Below are 17360 nucleotides of genomic sequence, written 5' to 3'. Positions count from 1 at the left end.
ACCAGTCATTATTAATATTATTACAGGTGAAGTCCCTGTCCTCCTCTCTCTCCTAATACCAGTCATTATTAATATTATTACAGGTGAAGTCCCTGTCCTCCTCTCTCTCCTAATACCAGTCATTATTAATATTATTACAGGTGAAGTCCCTGTCCTCCTCTCTCTCCTAATACCAGTCATTATTAATATTATTACAGGTGAAGTCCCCGTCCCTGGCGGTACTGAGTGATGACTCCAGCAGGACCCTGACCTCCTCTGACTTTGACCTCCGCTCTGGTCTGACCCCTGACCCCAGAGTGGAGGGGCTGCTGCACTTCAGTAACCATGACGACCTGGACAGGTTCAACCAGGAAGCCCGGCAGGGGAACCGCCACCCTGAGCTGTTTGCCCTGTACCCACCCGCCGACGAGGTGAGAGAGGGACACACACACATATAAATACAGTCAATCCTTCTGTGCATGCTTGACTTGAATTGAGTGGCTGGACCCATGACATTTCTTTGGTATTCCAGGATGATGCAGTGGAGATCCGGCCCATTCCTGACTGTCCCAAAGAGCACATGGGAGACCGGATCATCATCCGGTGTCAGGCCATCAAGTATGGGAATTACACTACCTTTCATGGAAGGAAAATAACTGTACCTGTATGTGAGAATCAACATGTTGTGTGGGACAGGGTGGCAGAGAGAGGGAAGGTGTGTAGCCCGCAGAAAGTTTGTGTGAGAAGGAGAAGATTATCTCACAATATGAATGATGGGGAAATGTTCCCAACATTTAGCCTGTATTTGTCTGCTACTGCAACTGACAGACCATTGTTAAGTTGGAGACCATTCTGTTTGCTCTGAACCATAGCCTTTAGCCTGGGAGCTCTGCAGTACAGTGGTTGTTACCTTTCCTTTAGACCACCACTTTCTGTGGGACACGTTCCCTTTCTCTCCCTCTCTTACACACTTTCTGTGAGACACGTTCCCTTTCTCTCCCTCTCTTACACACTTTCTGTGGGCTAGTATCTCTCTGTCTGTCTCTCTCATTCTCTCTCTCTCGCTGTCTCTCTCTGTTCTCTCTCTCTCTCTTTCTCTCTCTCTCTCTCTCTTTCTCTCTCTCTGTTCTCTCTCTCTCTCTCTTTCTGCTTCTCCCACGCCGTAAAGTTGCCAAAGGTTTCAGCTAAGTTCTTCATCATCTCTAAGCATTGTTTTGGCAGCTGCCTGTCCCAACTTTCAGTTGGGCATATCACTCGATTGGCTCAGTTCCAAGTCTCAATGCTATGAGAGTGCATGCACCCACAATCCATGTTTCTGTTGAGTATCCTGAGTTGATAAATAGAATCAAATCAAATGTATTCACCGCATACACAATTGCAGCAAAATGCTTATGTGCTTTCTCAATCAACAATGCAGAACTTTATAGAATAGATAAAAGTTCATTATACGTCAGGCTTATTGACAATGTTTGCTGGCTGGTCGACACACTGCTGTGAAATGACAGGTTGATATATTTTCTCCCCTGTCCTCCATAGGTTTGAGATTGACATTGAACCACTATTTGCTACCCTGGCTCTGTACGACCTGAGAGAGAAGAAAAAGGTACAGTAGGGGTTTCCTTCTGAAGGGTTTTTACAGTGCTGTATACTTTGGCCCACTGTGTGTTATAAGGTCATGAAGAATAGCAATGCCTTCATGTTGTTGAAGCTTGAAGTTGTTGAGGTTAATGTGTGTTAAGGACAAGACGCACCATAGCGAACGTCGGCCATGCGCAGTAGATCACGCGCTGGTTGTCGGCGAACAGTTGCGATTCAACATGTACGATAGTCAGGAAATGTTCTAATCAGTTCATCGGCAAGGTGTGCTTTATCTTTTTTTGGTGATCTCATGACCAGTGTGTCAGGTTTGTGTTGCTGGTCAGTGAAGTGATGGATCAGTGGGATATCCGAAGACTTTAGCCACAGTAGACAGAACGTCCGGAAGCCCTGGGACTGAGAGGCTTTTCCAGTCGACCAAGCATAGCCGTGTTCATACAACCAACCCATCTGATTCACACTACTCTCCTATCCAAACACAGTTCTGTTAGCCAAAACTAGTAGCATGTGTGTTATGGACTTGCACAGCTGGATGGTTTTAGGATTCGATTTAGCGTTTTAAGGTTGAAGGGCACCACGTTTGGATTTGAGCCGCTGACCTTTTGGTGGTCTGGCCACACTGTATCCTGGTTGGGCAGTCTCAAAGTGCTAGTCTTTTTGTACTGCCTTTCCCTTTATTATATACTGCATCTCCTGCATGGCGAGGGAACCAGATGATGCTCTTCTCCATAATATCAATAAGGCACAATGTTATTGTGGAGGTTAACACAACATCCTCTTTATTGAATTGATTAGAGGAGGAGGCAGATGGGCCTGACAAAGGCACCATGTTGTAGGCCCATGAAACATCCCCCAGTCATGGACCAGGATGACATACTGTCCAGCTTGTTGAACTTATTACACTTGACATGACTCAATCTGGAACAGAGGGGTTTGGTGACTGAGGTTTATTTCTCTGTCTCCCTCTGTCTCGCTCTCTCTGTCTCGGTCTCTGTCTCTCTCTCAGTCTGTCCCTCCCTGTCTGTCTGTCTCTCTATTTCTATCTTTCTCTTTACCGTTTCTCTGCAGTGAAATGCAGTGTTGTAATGCGGTTTTGATTTCACATCTGGGAAATATGCAGCAGATGTTGATATAGTTCACTGGAAACATTTCTCTAATCCTGTCCTGCCCGACTGACAGATGGTCACAGTACTCACTACCAAAACAACAGGTATATGAAAGATTATTACAGCGAAGATGGTTGTGATTATTAGGCCAACCATGGTGTGTGTATTGTAGGCCTACAGTAGAATATGATCATACTGATCGTGGTGCGTCCAGGGGAATGGGAGGTTTATGCCAGATGTTTAGAACACAGCCAGCAATCATCAGCTGTGCTGTGTTTCATCAAAATGAATATGAAGTCCTGTGGAACTCTTGGCTTTTAAAGTTAATACACTGCAATGCTATCACTATGTAGACCACATTAACTGTTGACATTTGAAGTGTTGTCCCAAATTTATGTACGCACACACACACACACACACTTAACACATTTGGAACTGTCACAATCTTCTGTCTGCTTCAGATGAAACTTGAGAGAGACCGAGGAAGAAATCCATGCTGTGTTATGTTGTGTGCTTGCAGCAGCATCAGTCCTGCTATGAAGTGTTAACGACTGTTGTAGAAGACTCATAATGTGACATGTGGAATGAGGAGGTTGTAAATGGGTTTGTAATGGGACCTAACATGACACTCACAGCGTACAGGGTCACCGTAGGGTCATCCTCTTCTCAGGACACAGTCACAAGGGAGGAGCCGTAGAAACAGAGGCTCTTTCTCAATTTGTCTTTCCTAAATTTGTTACACCCGCTCTCCTTGCCTTCTTCTCTAAGTGTATTGGACGAAAAGATCCTATGTCCATCCCCTTAACATTTTTTCCTCTAAAACGAGAAGGAGGTAGGTGATAGAGGACGTGAGGAATTGAGGAAATGTAAGAAATGGACATCCCTTAAAGACGTTACATTCACTGAAAACACTTTGTGAGATCTCTGCCTGGGACAGTTAGCATGTCACATCTATGACAGTGTTATGTAGGCTGTATGCTGTATGATGATGATGATGATGACTACAGGTAAAGTGTTACGAAACATTCAATAATGACACTGCCGAGATAAATAATATATTTTGCATTCATAAGGACCCTTACAGAAAAGTGTTCCATAACTTTGTATCCAGAATACCACAGAAATGTTGTGTGGTCATTCCTAGAGCCAGACTACTGTTTGTGTGGTAGTACAGTAGGGCCAGACTACTGTTTGTGTGGTAGTACAGTAGGGCCAGACTACTGTCTGTGTGGTAGTACAGTAGGGCCAGACTACTGTCTGTGTGGTATTACAGTAGGGCCAGAGTACTGTCTGTGTGGTAGTACATTAGGGCCAGACTACTGTCTGTGTGGTAGTACAGTAGGGCCAGAGTACTGTCTGTGTGGTAGTACAGTAGGGCCAGACTACTGTCTGTGTGGTAGTACAGTAGGGCCAGACTACTGTCTGTGTGGTAGTACAGTAGGGCCAGACTACTGTCTGTGTGGTATTACAGTAGGGCCAGACTACTGTCTGTGTGGTAGTACATTAGGGCCAGACTACTGTCTGTGTGGTAGTACAGTAGGGCCAGAGTACTGTCTGTGTGGTAGTACAGTAGGGCCAGACTACTGTCTGTGTGGTAGTACAGTAGGGCCAGACTACTGTCTGTGTGGTAGTACAGTAGGGCCAGACTACTGTCTGTGTGGTAGTACATTAGGGCCAGACTACTGTCTGTGTGGTAGTACAGTAGGGCCAGACTACTGTTTGTGTGGTAGTACAGTAGGGCCAGATTACTGTCTGTGTGGTAGTACAGTAGGGCCAGACTACTGTCTGTGTGGTAGTACAGTAGGGCCAGACTACTGTCTGTGTGGTAGTACAGTAGGGCCAGACTACTGTTTGTGTGGTAGTACAGTAGGGCCAGACTACTGTTTGTGTGGTAGTACAGTAGGGCCAGATTACTGTCTGTGTGGTAGTACAGTAGGGCCAGAGTACTGTCTGTGTGGTAGTACAGTAGGGCCAGACTACTGTCTGTGTGGTAGTACAGTAGTAGGGCCAGACTACTGTCTGTGTGGTAGTACAGTAGGGCCAGACTACTGTCTGTGTGGTAGTACAGTAGGGCCAGACTACTGTTTGTGTGGTAGTACAGTAGGGCCAGACTACTGTCTGTGTGGTAGTACAGTAGGGCCAGAGTACTGTCTGTGTGGTAGTACAGTAGGGCCAGACTACTGTCTGTGTGGTAGTACAGTAGGGCCAGACTACTGTCTGTGTGGTAGTACAGTAGGGCCAGACTACTGTTTGTGTGGTAGTACAGTAGGGCCAGATTACTGTCTGTGTGGTAGTACAGTAGGGCCAGACTACTGTCTGTGTGGTAGTACAGTAGGGCCAGACTACTGTTTGTGTGGTAGTACAGTAGGGCCAGACTACTGTCTGTGTGGTAGTACAGTAGGGCCAGACTACTGTTTGTGTGGTAGTACAGTAGGGCCAGACTACTGTCTGTGTGGTAGTACAGTAGGGCCAGAGTACTGTCTGTGTGGTAGTACAGTAGGGCCAGAGTACTGTCTGTGTGGTATTACAGTAGAGCCAGACTACTGTCTGTGTGGTAGTACAGTAGGGCCAGACTACTGTCTGTGTGGTAGTACAGTAGGGCCAGACTATTGTCTGTGTGGCAGTACAGTAGGGACAGACTACTGTCTGTGTGGTAGTACAGTAGGGCCAGACTACTGTCTGTGTGGTAGTACAGTAGGGCCAGACTACTGTTTGTGTGGTAGTACAGTAGGGCCAGACTACTGTCTGTGTGGTAGTACAGTAGGGCCAGACTACTGTCTGTGTGGTAGTACATTAGGGCCAGACTACTGTCTGTGTGGTAGTACAGTAGGGCCAGAGTACTGTCTGTGTGGTAGTACAGTAGGGCCAGACTACTGTCTGTGTGGTAGTACAGTAGGGCCAGACTACTGTCTGTGTGGTAGTACATTAGGGCCAGACTACTGTCTGTGTGGTAGTACAGTAGGGCCAGGACCTACTGTCTGTGTGGTAGTACAGTAGGGCCAGACTACTGTCTGTGTGGTAGTACAGTAGTGGGCCAGACTACTGTCTGTGTGGTAGTACAGTAGTAGGGCCAGACTACTGTCTGTGTGGTAGTACAGTAGTAGGGCCAGACTACTGTCTGTGTGGTAGTACAGTAGGGCCAGAGTGCTGTCTGTGTGGTAGTACAGTAGGGCCAGACTACTGTCGGTGTGGTAGTACAGTAGGGCCAGACTACTGTCTGTGTGGTAGTACAGTAGGGCCAGACTACTGTCTGTGTGGTAGTACAGTAGGGCCAGAGTACTGTCTGTGTGGTAGTACAGTAGGGCCAGACTACTGTCTGTGTGGTAGTACAGTAGTAGGGCCAGACTACTGTCTGTGTGGTAGTACAGTAGGGCCAGACTACTGTCTGTGTGGTAGTACATTAGGGCCAGACTACTGTCTGTGTGGTAGTACAGTAGGGCCAGAGTACTGTCTGTGTGGTAGTACAGTAGGGCCAGACTACTGTCTGTGTGGTAGTACAGTAGGGCCAGACTACTGTCTGTGTGGTAGTACAGTAGGGCCAGACTACTGTCTGTGTGGTAGTACAGTAGGGCCAGAGTACTGTCTGTGTGGTAGTACAGTAGGGCCAGACTACTGTCTGTGTGGTAGTACAGTAGGGCCAGACTACTGTCTGTGTGGTAGTACAGTAGGGCCAGACTACTGTTTGTGTGGTAGTACAGTAGGGCCAGATTACTGTCTGTGTGGTAGTACAGTAGGGCCAGACTACTGTCTGTGTGGTAGTACAGTAGGGCCAGACTACTGTTTGTGTGGTAGTACAGTAGGGCCAGACTACTGTCTGTGTGGTAGTACAGTAGGGCCAGACTACTGTTTGTGTGGTAGTACAGTAGGGCCAGACTACTGTCTGTGTGGTAGTACAGTAGGGCCAGAGTACTGTCTGTGTGGTAGTACAGTAGGGCCAGAGTACTGTCTGTGTGGTATTACAGTAGAGCAGACTACTGTCTGTGTGGTAGTACAGTAGGGCCAGACTACTGTCTGTGTGGTAGTACAGTAGGGCCAGACTACTGTCTGTGTGGTAGTACAGTAGGGCCAGACTACTGTCTGTGTGGTAGTACAGTAGGGCCAGACTACTGTCTGTGTGGTAGTACAGTAGGGCCAGACTACTGTCTGTGTGGTAGTACAGTAGGGCCAGACTACTGTTTGTGTGGTAGTACAGTAGGGCCAGACTACTGTCTGTGTGGTAGTACAGTAGGGCCAGACTACTGTCTGTGTGGTAGTACATTAGGGCCAGACTACTGTCTGTGTGGTAGTACAGTAGGGCCAGAGTACTGTCTGTGTGGTAGTACAGTAGGGCCAGACTACTGTCTGTGTGGTAGTACAGTAGGGCCAGACTACTGTCTGTGTGGTAGTACAGTAGGGCCAGACTACTGTCTGTGTGGTAGTACAGTAGGGCCAGACTACTGTCTGTGTGGTAGTACAGTAGTAGGGCCAGACTACTGTCTGTGTGGTAGTACAGTAGTAGGGCCAGACTACTGTCTGTGTGGTAGTACAGTAGTAGGGCCAGACTACTGTCTGTGTGGTAGTACAGTAGGGCCAGAGTGCTGTCTGTGTGGTAGTACAGTAGGGCCAGACTACTGTCGGTGTGGTAGTACAGTAGGGCCAGACTACTGTCTGTGTGGTAGTACAGTAGGGCCAGACTACTGTCTGTGTGGTAGTACAGTAGGGCCAGAGTACTGTCTGTGTGGTAGTACAGTAGGGCCAGACTACTGTCTGTGTGGTAGTACAGTAGTAGGGCCAGACTACTGTTTGTGTGGTAGTACAGTAGGGCCAGACTACTGTCTGTGTGGTAGTACATTAGGGCCAGACTACTGTCTGTGTGGTAGTACAGTAGGGCCAGAGTACTGTCTGTGTGGTAGTACAGTAGTAGGGCCAGACTACTGTCTGTGTGGTAGTACATTAGGGCCAGACTACTGTCTGTGTGGTAGTACAGTAGGGCCAGAGTACTGTCTGTGTGGTAGTACAGTAGGGCCAGACTACTGTCTGTGTGGTAGTGCAGTAGGGCCAGACTATTGTCTGTGTGGTAGTGCGGTAGGGCCAGACTACTGTCTGTGTGGTAGTACGGTAGGGCCAGACTACTGTCTGTGTGGTAGTACGGTAGGGCCAGACTACTGTCTGTGTGGTATTACGGTAGGACCAGACTACTGTCTGTGTGGTAGTACATTAGGGCCAGACTACTGTCTGTGTGGTAGTACAGTAAGGCCAGACTACTGTCTGTGTGGTAGTACAGTAGGGCCAGACTACTGTCTGTGTGGTAGTACAGTAGGGCCAGAGTACTGTCTGTGTGGTAGTACAGTAGGGCCAGACTACTGTCTGTGTGGTGACAGTAGGCCAGACTACTGTCTGTGGTATTACAGTAGGGCCAGACTACTGTCTGTGTGGTATTACAGTAGGGCCAGACTACTGTCTGTGTGGTAGTACAGTAGTAGGGCCAGACTACTGTCTGTGTGGTAGTACAGTAGGGCCAGACTACTGTCTGTGTGGTAGTACAGTAGGGCCAGACTACTGTCTGTGTGGTAGTACAGTAGGGCCAGACTACTGTCTGTGTGGTAGTACAGTAGTAGGGCCAGACTACTGTCTGTGTGGTAGTACAGTAGTAGGGCCAGACTACTGTTTGTGTGGTAGTACAGTAGGGCCAGACTACTGTCTGTGTGGTAGTACAGTAGGGCCAGACTACTGTCTGTGTGGTAGTACAGTAGTAGGGCCAGAGTACTGTCTGTGTGGTAGTACAGTAGGGCCAGACTACTGTCTGTGTGGTAGTGGAGTAGAGCCAGACTACTGTCTGTGTGGAAGTGCAGTAGGGCCAGACTACTGTCTGTGTGGTAGTGCAGTAGGGCGAGACTACTGTCTGTGTGGTATTACAGTAGGGCCAGACTACTGTCTGTGTGGTAGTACATTAGGGCCAGACTACTGTCTGTGTGGTAGTACAGTAGGGCCAGACTACTGTCTGTGTGGTAGTACAGTAGTAGGGCCAGACTACTGTCTGTGTGGTAGTGCAGTAGGGCCAGACTACTGTCTGTGTGGTAGTACAGTAGCGCCAGACTACTGTCTGTGTGGTAGTACAATAGGGCCAGACTACTGTCTGTGTGGTATTACAGTAGGGCCAGAGTACTGTCTGTGTGGTAGTACAGTAGGGCCAGAGTACTGTCTGTGTGGTAGTACAGTAGTAGGGCCAGACTACTGTCTGTGTGGTAGTACAGTAGTAGGGCCAGACTACTGTCTGTGTGGTAGTGCAGTAGGGCCAGACTACTGTCTGTGTGGTAGTGCAGTAGGGCCAGACTACTGTCTGTGTGGTAGTACAGTAGGGCCAGACTACTGTCTTTGTGGTATTACAGTAGGGCCAGACTACTGTCTGTGTGGTAGTACATTAGGGCCAGACTACTGTCTGTGTGGTAGTACATTAGGGCCAGACTACTGTCTGTGTGGTAGTACAGTAGTAGGGCCAGACTACTGTCTGTGTGGTAGTGCAGTAGGGCCTACTGTCTGTGTGGTAGTACAGTAGGGCCAGAGTACTGTCTGTGTGGTAGTACAGTAGTAGGGCCAGACTACTGTCTGTGTGGTAGTACAGTAGTAGGGCCAGACTACTGTCTGTGTGGTAGTACAGTAGTAGGGCCAGACTACTGTCTGTGTGGTAGTACAGTAGGGCCAGACTGCTGTTTGTGTGGTAGTACAGTAGGGCCAGACTACTGTCTGTGTGGTAGTACAGTAGGGCCAGACTACTGTCTGTGTGGTAGTACAGTAGGGCCAGACTACTGTCTGTGTGGTAGTACAGTAGGGCCAGACTACTGTCTGTGTGGTAGTACAGTAGGGCCAGACTACTGTCTGTGTGGTAGTACAGTAGTCGGGCAAGACTACTGTCTGTGTGGTATTACAGTAGTGCCAGACTACTGTTTGTGTGGTAGTACAGTAGGGCCAGACTACTGTCTGTGTGGTAGTACATTAGGGCCAGACTACTGTCTGTGTGGTAGTACAGTAGGGCCAGAGTACTGTCTGTGTGGTAGTACAGTAGGGCCAGACTACTGTCTGTGTGGTAGTGCAGTAGGGCCAGACTACTGTCTGTGTGGTAGTGCAGTAGGGCCTGACTACTGTCTGTGTGGTAGTGCAGTAGGGCCAGACTACTGTCTGTGTGGTAGTACAGTAGGGCCAGACTACTGTCTGTGTGGTAGTACAGTAGGGCCAGACTACTGTCTGTGTGGTATTACAGTAGGGCCAGACTACTGTCTGTGTGGTAGTACATTAGGGCCAGACTACTGTCTGTGTGGTAGTACAGTAGGGCCAGACTACTGTCTGTGTGGTCTTACAGTAGTAGGGCCAGACTACTGTCTGTGTGGTAGTGCAGTAGGGCCAGACTACTGTCTTTGTGGTAGTACAGTAGGGCCAGACTACTGTCTGTGTGGTAGTACATTAGGGCCAGACTACTGTCTGTGTGGTAGTACAGTAGGGCCAGACTACTGTCTGTGTGGTCTTACAGTAGTAGGGCCAGACTACTGTCTGTGTGGTAGTGCAGTAGGGCCAGACTACTGTCTTTGTGGTAGTACAGTAGGGCCAGACTACTGTCTGTGTGGTAGTACAGTAGGGCCAGACTACTGTCTGTGTGGTATTACAGTAGGGCCAGAGTACTGTCTGTGTGGTAGTACAGTAGGGCCAGAGTACTGTCTGTGTGGTAGTACAGTAGGGCCAGACTACTGTCTGTGTGGTAGTACAGTAGGGCCAGACTACTGTCTGTGTGGTAGTACATTAGGGCCAGACTACTGTCTGTGTGGTAGTACAGTAGGGCCAGAGTACTGTCTGTGTGGTAGTACAGTAGGGCCAGACTACTGTCTGTGTGGTAGTACAGTAGGGCCAGACTACTGTCTGTGTGGTATTACAGTAGGGCCAGACTACTGTCTGTGTGGTAGTACAGTAGTAGGGCCAGACTACTGTCTGTGTGGTAGTACAGTAGTAGGGCCAGACTACTGTCTGTGTGGTAGTACAGTAGGGCCAGACTACTGTCTGTGTGGTAGTACAGTAGGGCCAGACTACTGTCTGTGTGGTAGTACAGTAGGGCCAGACTACTGTCTGTGTGGTAGTACAGTAGGGCCAGACTACTGTCTGTGTGGTAGTACAGTAGGGCCAGACTACTGTCTGTGTGGTAGTACATTAGGGCCAGACTACTGTCTGTGTGGTAGTACAGTAGGGCCAGACTACTGTCTGTGTGGTAGTACAGTAGTAGGGCCAGACTACTGTTTGTGTGGTAGTACAGTAGGGCCAGACTACTGTCTGTGTGGTAGTACAGTAGGGCCAGACTACTGTCTGTGTGGTAGTACAGTAGTAGGGCCAGAGTACTGTCTGTGTGGTAGTACAGTAGGGCCAGACTACTGTCTGTGTGGTAGTGCAGTAGGGCCAGACTACTGTCTGTGTGGTAGTACAGTAGGGCCAGACTACTGTCTGTGTGGTAGTACAGTAGTAGGGCCAGACTACTGTCTGTGTGGTAGTACAGTAGTAGGGCCAGACTACTGTCTGTGTGGTAGTACAGTAGGGCCAGACTACTGTCTGTGTGGTAGTGCAGTAGGGCCAGACTACTGTCTGTGTGGTACTACAGTAGGGCCAGACTACTGTCTTTGTGGTATTACAGTAGGGCCAGACTACTGTCTGTGTGGTAGTACATTAGGGCCAGACTACTGTCTGTGTGGTAGTACATTAGGGCCAGACTACTGTCTGTGTGGTAGTACAGTAGTAGGGCCAGACTACTGTCTGTGTGGTAGTGCAGTAGGGCCTACTGTCTGTGTGGTAGTACAGTAGGGCCAGAGTACTGTCTGTGTGGTAGTACAGTAGTAGGGCCAGACTACTGTCTGTGTGGTAGTACAGTAGTAGGGCCAGACTACTGTCTGTGTGGTAGTACAGTAGTAGGGCCAGACTACTGTCTGTGTGGTAGTACAGTAGGGCCAGACTGCTGTTTGTGTGGTAGTACAGTAGGGCCAGACTACTGTCTGTGTGGTAGTACAGTAGGGCCAGACTACTGTCTGTGTGGTAGTACAGTAGGGCCAGACTACTGTCTGTGTGGTAGTACAGTAGGGCCAGACTACTGTCTGTGTGGTAGTACAGTAGGGCCAGACTACTGTCTGTGTGGTAGTACAGTAGGGCCAGACTACTGTCTGTGTGGTAGTACAGTAGGGCCAGACTACTGTCTGTGTGGTAGTACAGTAGTCGGGCAAGACTACTGTCTGTGTGGTATTACAGTAGTGCCAGACTACTGTTTGTGTGGTAGTACAGTAGGGCCAGACTACTGTCTGTGTGGTAGTACAGTAGGGCCAGACTACTGTCTGTGTGGTAGTACATTAGGGCCAGACTACTGTCTGTGTGGTAGTACAGTAGGGCCAGAGTACTGTCTGTGTGGTAGTACAGTAGGGCCAGACTACTGTCTGTGTGGTAGTGCAGTAGGGCCAGACTACTGTCTGTGTGGTAGTGCAGTAGGGCCTGACTACTGTCTGTGTGGTAGTGCAGTAGGGCCAGACTACTGTCTGTGTGGTAGTACAGTAGGGCCAGACTACTGTCTGTGTGGTAGTACAGTAGGGCCAGACTACTGTCTGTGTGGTATTACAGTAGGGCCAGACTACTGTCTGTGTGGTAGTACATTAGGGCCAGACTACTGTCTGTGTGGTAGTACAGTAGGGCCAGACTACTGTCTGTGTGGTCTTACAGTAGTAGGGCCAGACTACTGTCTGTGTGGTAGTGCAGTAGGGCCAGACTACTGTCTTTGTGGTAGTACAGTAGGGCCAGACTACTGTCTGTGTGGTAGTACAGTAGGGCCAGACTACTGTCTGTGTGGTATTACAGTAGGGCCAGAGTACTGTCTGTGTGGTAGTACAGTTGGGCCAGACTACTGTCTGTGTGGTAGTACTGTAGGGCCAGACTACTGTCTGTGTGGTAGTACAGTAGGGCCAGACTACTGTCTGTGTGGTAGTACAGTAGTAGGGCCAGACTACTGTCTGTGTGGTAGTACAGTAGGGCCAGAGTACTGTCTGTGTGGTAGTACAGTAGGGCCAGACTACTGTCTGTGTGGTAGTACATTAGGGCCAGACTACTGTCTGTGTGGTAGTACAGTAGGGCCAGACTACTGTCTGTGTGGTAGTACAGTAGGGCCAGAGTACTGTTTGTGTGGTTGTACAGTAGGGCCAGACTACTGTCTGTGTGGTAGTACAGTAGGGCCAGACTACTGTCTGTGTGGTAGTACAGTAGGGCCAGACTACTGTCTGTGTGGTAGTACAGTAGGTCCAGACTACTGTCTGTGTGGTAGTACATTAGGGCCAGAGTACTGTCTGTGTGGTAGTACAGTAGGGCCAGACTACTGTCTGTGTGGTAGTACAGTAGTAGGGCCAGACTACTGTCTGTGTGGTATTACAGTAGGGCCAGACTACTGTCTGTGTGGTAGTACAGTAGTAGGGCCAGACTACTGTCTGTGTGGTAGTACAGTAGGGCCAGACTACTGTCTGTGTGGTATTACAGTAGGACCAGACTACTGTCTGTGTGGTAGTACATTAGGGCCAGACTACTGTCTGTGTGGTAGTACATTAGGGCCAGACTACTGTCTGTGTGGTAGTACAGTAGGGCCAGACTACTGTCTGTGTGGTAGTACAGTAGGGCCAGAGTACTGTCTGTGTGGTAGTACAGTAGGGCCAGACTACTGTCTGTGTGGTAGTACAGTAGGGCCAGACTACTGTCTGTGTGGTATTACAGTAGGGCCAGATTACTGTCTGTGTGGTAGTACAGTAGGGCCAGACTACTGTCTGTGTGGTAGTACAGTAGTAGGGCCAGACTACTGTCTGTGTGGTAGTACAGTAGGGCCAGACTACTGTCTGTGTGGTAGTACAGTAGGGCCAGAGTACTGTCTGTGTGGTAGTACAGTAGGGCCAGACTACTGTCTGTGTGGTAGTACAGTAGGGCCAGACTACTGTCTGTGTGGTAGTGCAGTAGGGCCAGACTACTTGTTGGTAGTGCAGCAGGGCCAGACTACTGTCTGTGTGGTAGTACAGTAGGGCCAGACTACTGTCTGTGTGGTAGTACAGTAGTAGGGCCAGACTACTGTCTGTGTGGTAGTGCAGTAGGGCCAGACTACTGTCTGTGTGGTAGTACAGTAGCGCCAGACTACTGTCTGTGTGGTAGTACAGCAGGGCCAGACTACTGTCTGTGTGGTATTACAGTAGGGCCAGAGTACTGTCTGTGTGGTAGTACAGTAGGGCCAGAGTACTGTCTGTGTGGTAGTACAGTAGCGCCAGACTACTGTCTGTGTGGTAGTACAGCAGGGCCAGACTACTGTCTGTGTGGTATTACAGTAGGGCCAGAGTACTGTCTGTGTGGTAGTACAGTAGGGCCAGACTACTGTCTGTGTGGTAGTGCAGTCGGGCCAGACTACTGTCTGTGTGGTAGTACAGTAGGGCCAGACTACTGTCTGTGTGGTAGTACAGTAGGGCCAGACTACTGTCTGTGTGGTAGTACAGTAGGGCCAGACTACTGTCTGTGTGGTAGTGCAGTTGGGCCAGACTACTGTCTGTGTGGTAGTGCAGTAGGGCCAGACTACTGTCTGTGTGGTAGTACAGTAGGGCCAGACTACTGTCTGTGTGGTAGTACAGTAGGGCCAGACTACTGTCTGTGTGGTATTACAGTAGGGCCAGACTACTGTCTGTGTGGTAGTACATTAGGGCCAGACTACTGTCTGTGTGGTAGTACAGTAGGGCCAGACTACTGTCTGTGTGGTAGTACAGTAGGGCCAGACTACTGTCTGTGTGGTAGTACAGTAGGGCCAGAGTACTGTCTGTGTGGTATTACAGTAGGGCCAGACTACTGTCTGTGTGGTAGTACAGTAGGGCCAGACTACTGTTTGTGTGGTTGTACAGTAGGGCCAGACTACTGTCTGTGTGGTAGTACAGTAGGGCCAGACTACTGTCTGTGTGGTAGTACAGTAGGTCCAGACTACTGTCTGTGTGGTAGTACATTAGGGCCAGAGTACTGTCTGTGTGGTAGTACAGTAGGGCCAGACTACTGTCTGTGTGGTAGTACAGTAGTAGGGCCAGACTACTGTCTGTGTGGTATTACAGTAGGGCCAGACTACTGTCTGTGTGGTAGTACAGTAGTAGGGCCAGACTACTGTCTGTGTGGTAGTACAGTAGGGCCAGACTACTGTCTGTGTGGTAGTACAGTAGGGCCAGACTACTGTCTGTGTGGTATTACAGTAGGACCAGACTACTGTCTGTGTGGTATTACAGTAGGACCAGACTACTGTCTGTGTGGTAGTACATTAGGGCCAGACTACTGTCTGTGTGGTAGTACAGTAGGGCCAGACTACTGTCTGTGTGGTAGTACAGTAGGGCCAGAGTACTGTCTGTGTGGTAGTACAGTAGGGCCAGACTACTGTCTGTGTGGTAGTACAGTAGGGCCAGACTACTGTCTGTGTGGTATTACAGTAGGGCCAGATTACTGTCTGTGTGGTAGTACAGTAGGGCCAGACTACTGTCTGTGTGGTAGTACAGTAGTAGGGCCAGACTACTGTCTGTGTGGTAGTACAGTAGGGCCAGACTACTGTCTGTGTGGTAGTACAGTAGGGCCAGAGTACTGTCTGTGTGGTAGTACAGTAGGGCCAGACTACTGTCGGTGTGGTAGTACAGTAGGGCCAGACTACTGTCTGTGTGGTAGTGCAGTAGGGCCAGACTACTGTCTGTGTGGTATTACAGTAGGGCCAGACTACTGTCTGTGTGGTAGTACATTAGGGACAGACTACTGTCTGTGTGGTAGTACAGTAGGGCCAGACTACTGTCTGTGTGGTAGTACAGTAGTAGGGCCAGACTACTGTCTGTGTGGTAGTGCAGTAGGGCCAGACTACTGTCTGTGTGGTAGTACAGTAGCGCCAGACTACTGTCTGTGTGGTAGTACAGTAGGGCCAGACTACTGTCTGTGTGGTATTACAGTAGGGCCAGAGTACTGTCTGTGTGGTAGTACAGTAGGGCCAGAGTACTGTCTGTGTGGTAGTACAGTAGTAGGGCCAGACTACTGTCTGTGTGGTAGTACAGTAGTTGGGCCAGACTACTGTCTGTGTGGTAGTGCAGTCGGGCCAGACTACTGTCTGTGTGGTAGTACAGTAGGGCCAGACTACTGTCTGTGTGGTAGTACAGTAGGGCCAGACTACTGTCTGTGTGGTAGTACAGTAGAAGGGCCAGACTACTGTCTGTGTGGTATTACAGTAGTGCCAGACTACTGTTTGTGTGGTAGTACAGTAGGGCCAGACTACTGTCTGTGTGGTAGTACATTAGGGCCAGACTACTGTCTGTGTGGTAGTACAGTAGGGCCAGAGTACTGTCTGTGTGGTAGTACAGTAGGGCCAGACTACTGTCTGTGTGGTAGTGCAGTAGGGCCAGACTACTGTCTGTGTGGTAGTGCAGTAGGGCCAGACTACTGTCTGTGTGGTAGTACAGTAGGGCCAGACTACTGTCTGTGTGGTAGTACAGTAGGGCCAGACTACTGTCTGTGTGGTATTACAGTAGGGCCAGACTACTGTCTGTGTGGTAGTACATTAGGGCCAGACTACTGTCTGTGTGGTAGTACAGTAGGGCCAGACTACTGTCTGTGTGGTAGTACAGTAGTAGGGCCAGACTACTGTCTGTGTGGTAGTGCAGTAGGGCCAGACTACTGTCTGTGTGGTAGTACAGTAGGCCCAGAGTACTGTCTGTGTGGTAGTACAGTAGTAGGGCCAGACTACTGTCTGTGTGGTAGTACAGTAGTAGGGCCAGACTACTGTCTGTGTGGTAGTGCAGTAGGGCCAGACTACTGTCTGTGTGGTAGTACAGTAGGGCCAGACTACTGTCTGTGTGGTAGTACAGTAGGGCCAGACTACTGTCTGTGTGGTAGTACAGTAGGGCCAGACTACTGTCTGTGTGGTAGTACAGTAGTCGGGCCAGACTACTGTCTGTGTGGTATTACAGTAGTGCCAGACTACTGTTTGTGTGGTAGTACAGTAGGGCCAGACTACTATCTGTGTGGTAGTACAGTAGGGCCAGACTACTGTCTGTGTGGTAGTACAGTAGGGCCAGACTACTGTCTGTGTGGCAGTGCAGTAGGGCCAGACTACTGTCTGTGTGGCAGTGCAGTAGGGCCAGACTACTGTCTGTGTGGTAGTACAGTAGGGCCAGACTACTGTCTGTGTGGTAGTACAGTAGGGCCAGACTACTGTCTGTGTGGTATTACAGTAGGGCCAGACTACTGTCTGTGTGGTAGTACATTAGGGCCAGACTACTGTCTGTGTGGTAGTACATTAGGGCCAGACTACTGTCTGTGTGGTAGTACAGTAGGGCCAGACTACTGTCTGTGTGGTAGTACAGTAGTAGGGCCAGACTACTGTCTGTGTGGTAGTGCAGTAGGGCCAGACTACTGTCTGTGTGGTAGTACAGTAGGGCCAGACTACTGTCTGTGTGGTAGTACAGTAGGGCCAGACTACTGTCTGTGTGGTATTACAGTAGGGCCAGAGTACTGTCTGTGTGGTAGTACAGTAGGGCCAGAGTACTGTCTGTGTGGTAGTACAGTAGGGCCAGACTACTGTCTGTGTGGTAGTACAGTAGGGCCAGACTACTGTCTGTGTGGTAGTACAGTAGTAGGGCCAGACTACTGTCTGTGTGGTAG

General features: G+C 49.4%; 1 protein-coding gene across 4 annotated transcripts in view; it reads left to right on the top strand.

Moving 5' to 3' along the window:
• Positions 1 to 17360, top strand: part of LOC106580556 (dedicator of cytokinesis protein 8) — a 120705-nt gene that overhangs the window by 41654 nt on the left and 61691 nt on the right. For all 4 annotated transcript variants that reach the window (XM_045703289.1, XM_045703288.1, XM_045703287.1 and 1 more), the window contains 3 exons: positions 198 to 410; positions 512 to 597; positions 1516 to 1582. In XM_045703289.1, coding sequence (XP_045559245.1) covers positions 198 to 410; positions 512 to 597; positions 1516 to 1582 — 366 coding nt within the window. The remainder of the gene's footprint in view (positions 1 to 197; positions 411 to 511; positions 598 to 1515; positions 1583 to 17360) is intronic.

The sequence above is a fragment of the Salmo salar genome, chromosome ssa20 (genome assembly GCF_905237065.1).
Source record: "Salmo salar chromosome ssa20, Ssal_v3.1, whole genome shotgun sequence".
NCBI lineage: Eukaryota > Metazoa > Chordata > Actinopteri > Salmoniformes > Salmonidae > Salmo > Salmo salar.
The sequence above is the reverse complement of the archived record's forward strand: the minus strand, read 5'-3'. Positions and strand labels throughout refer to the sequence as shown.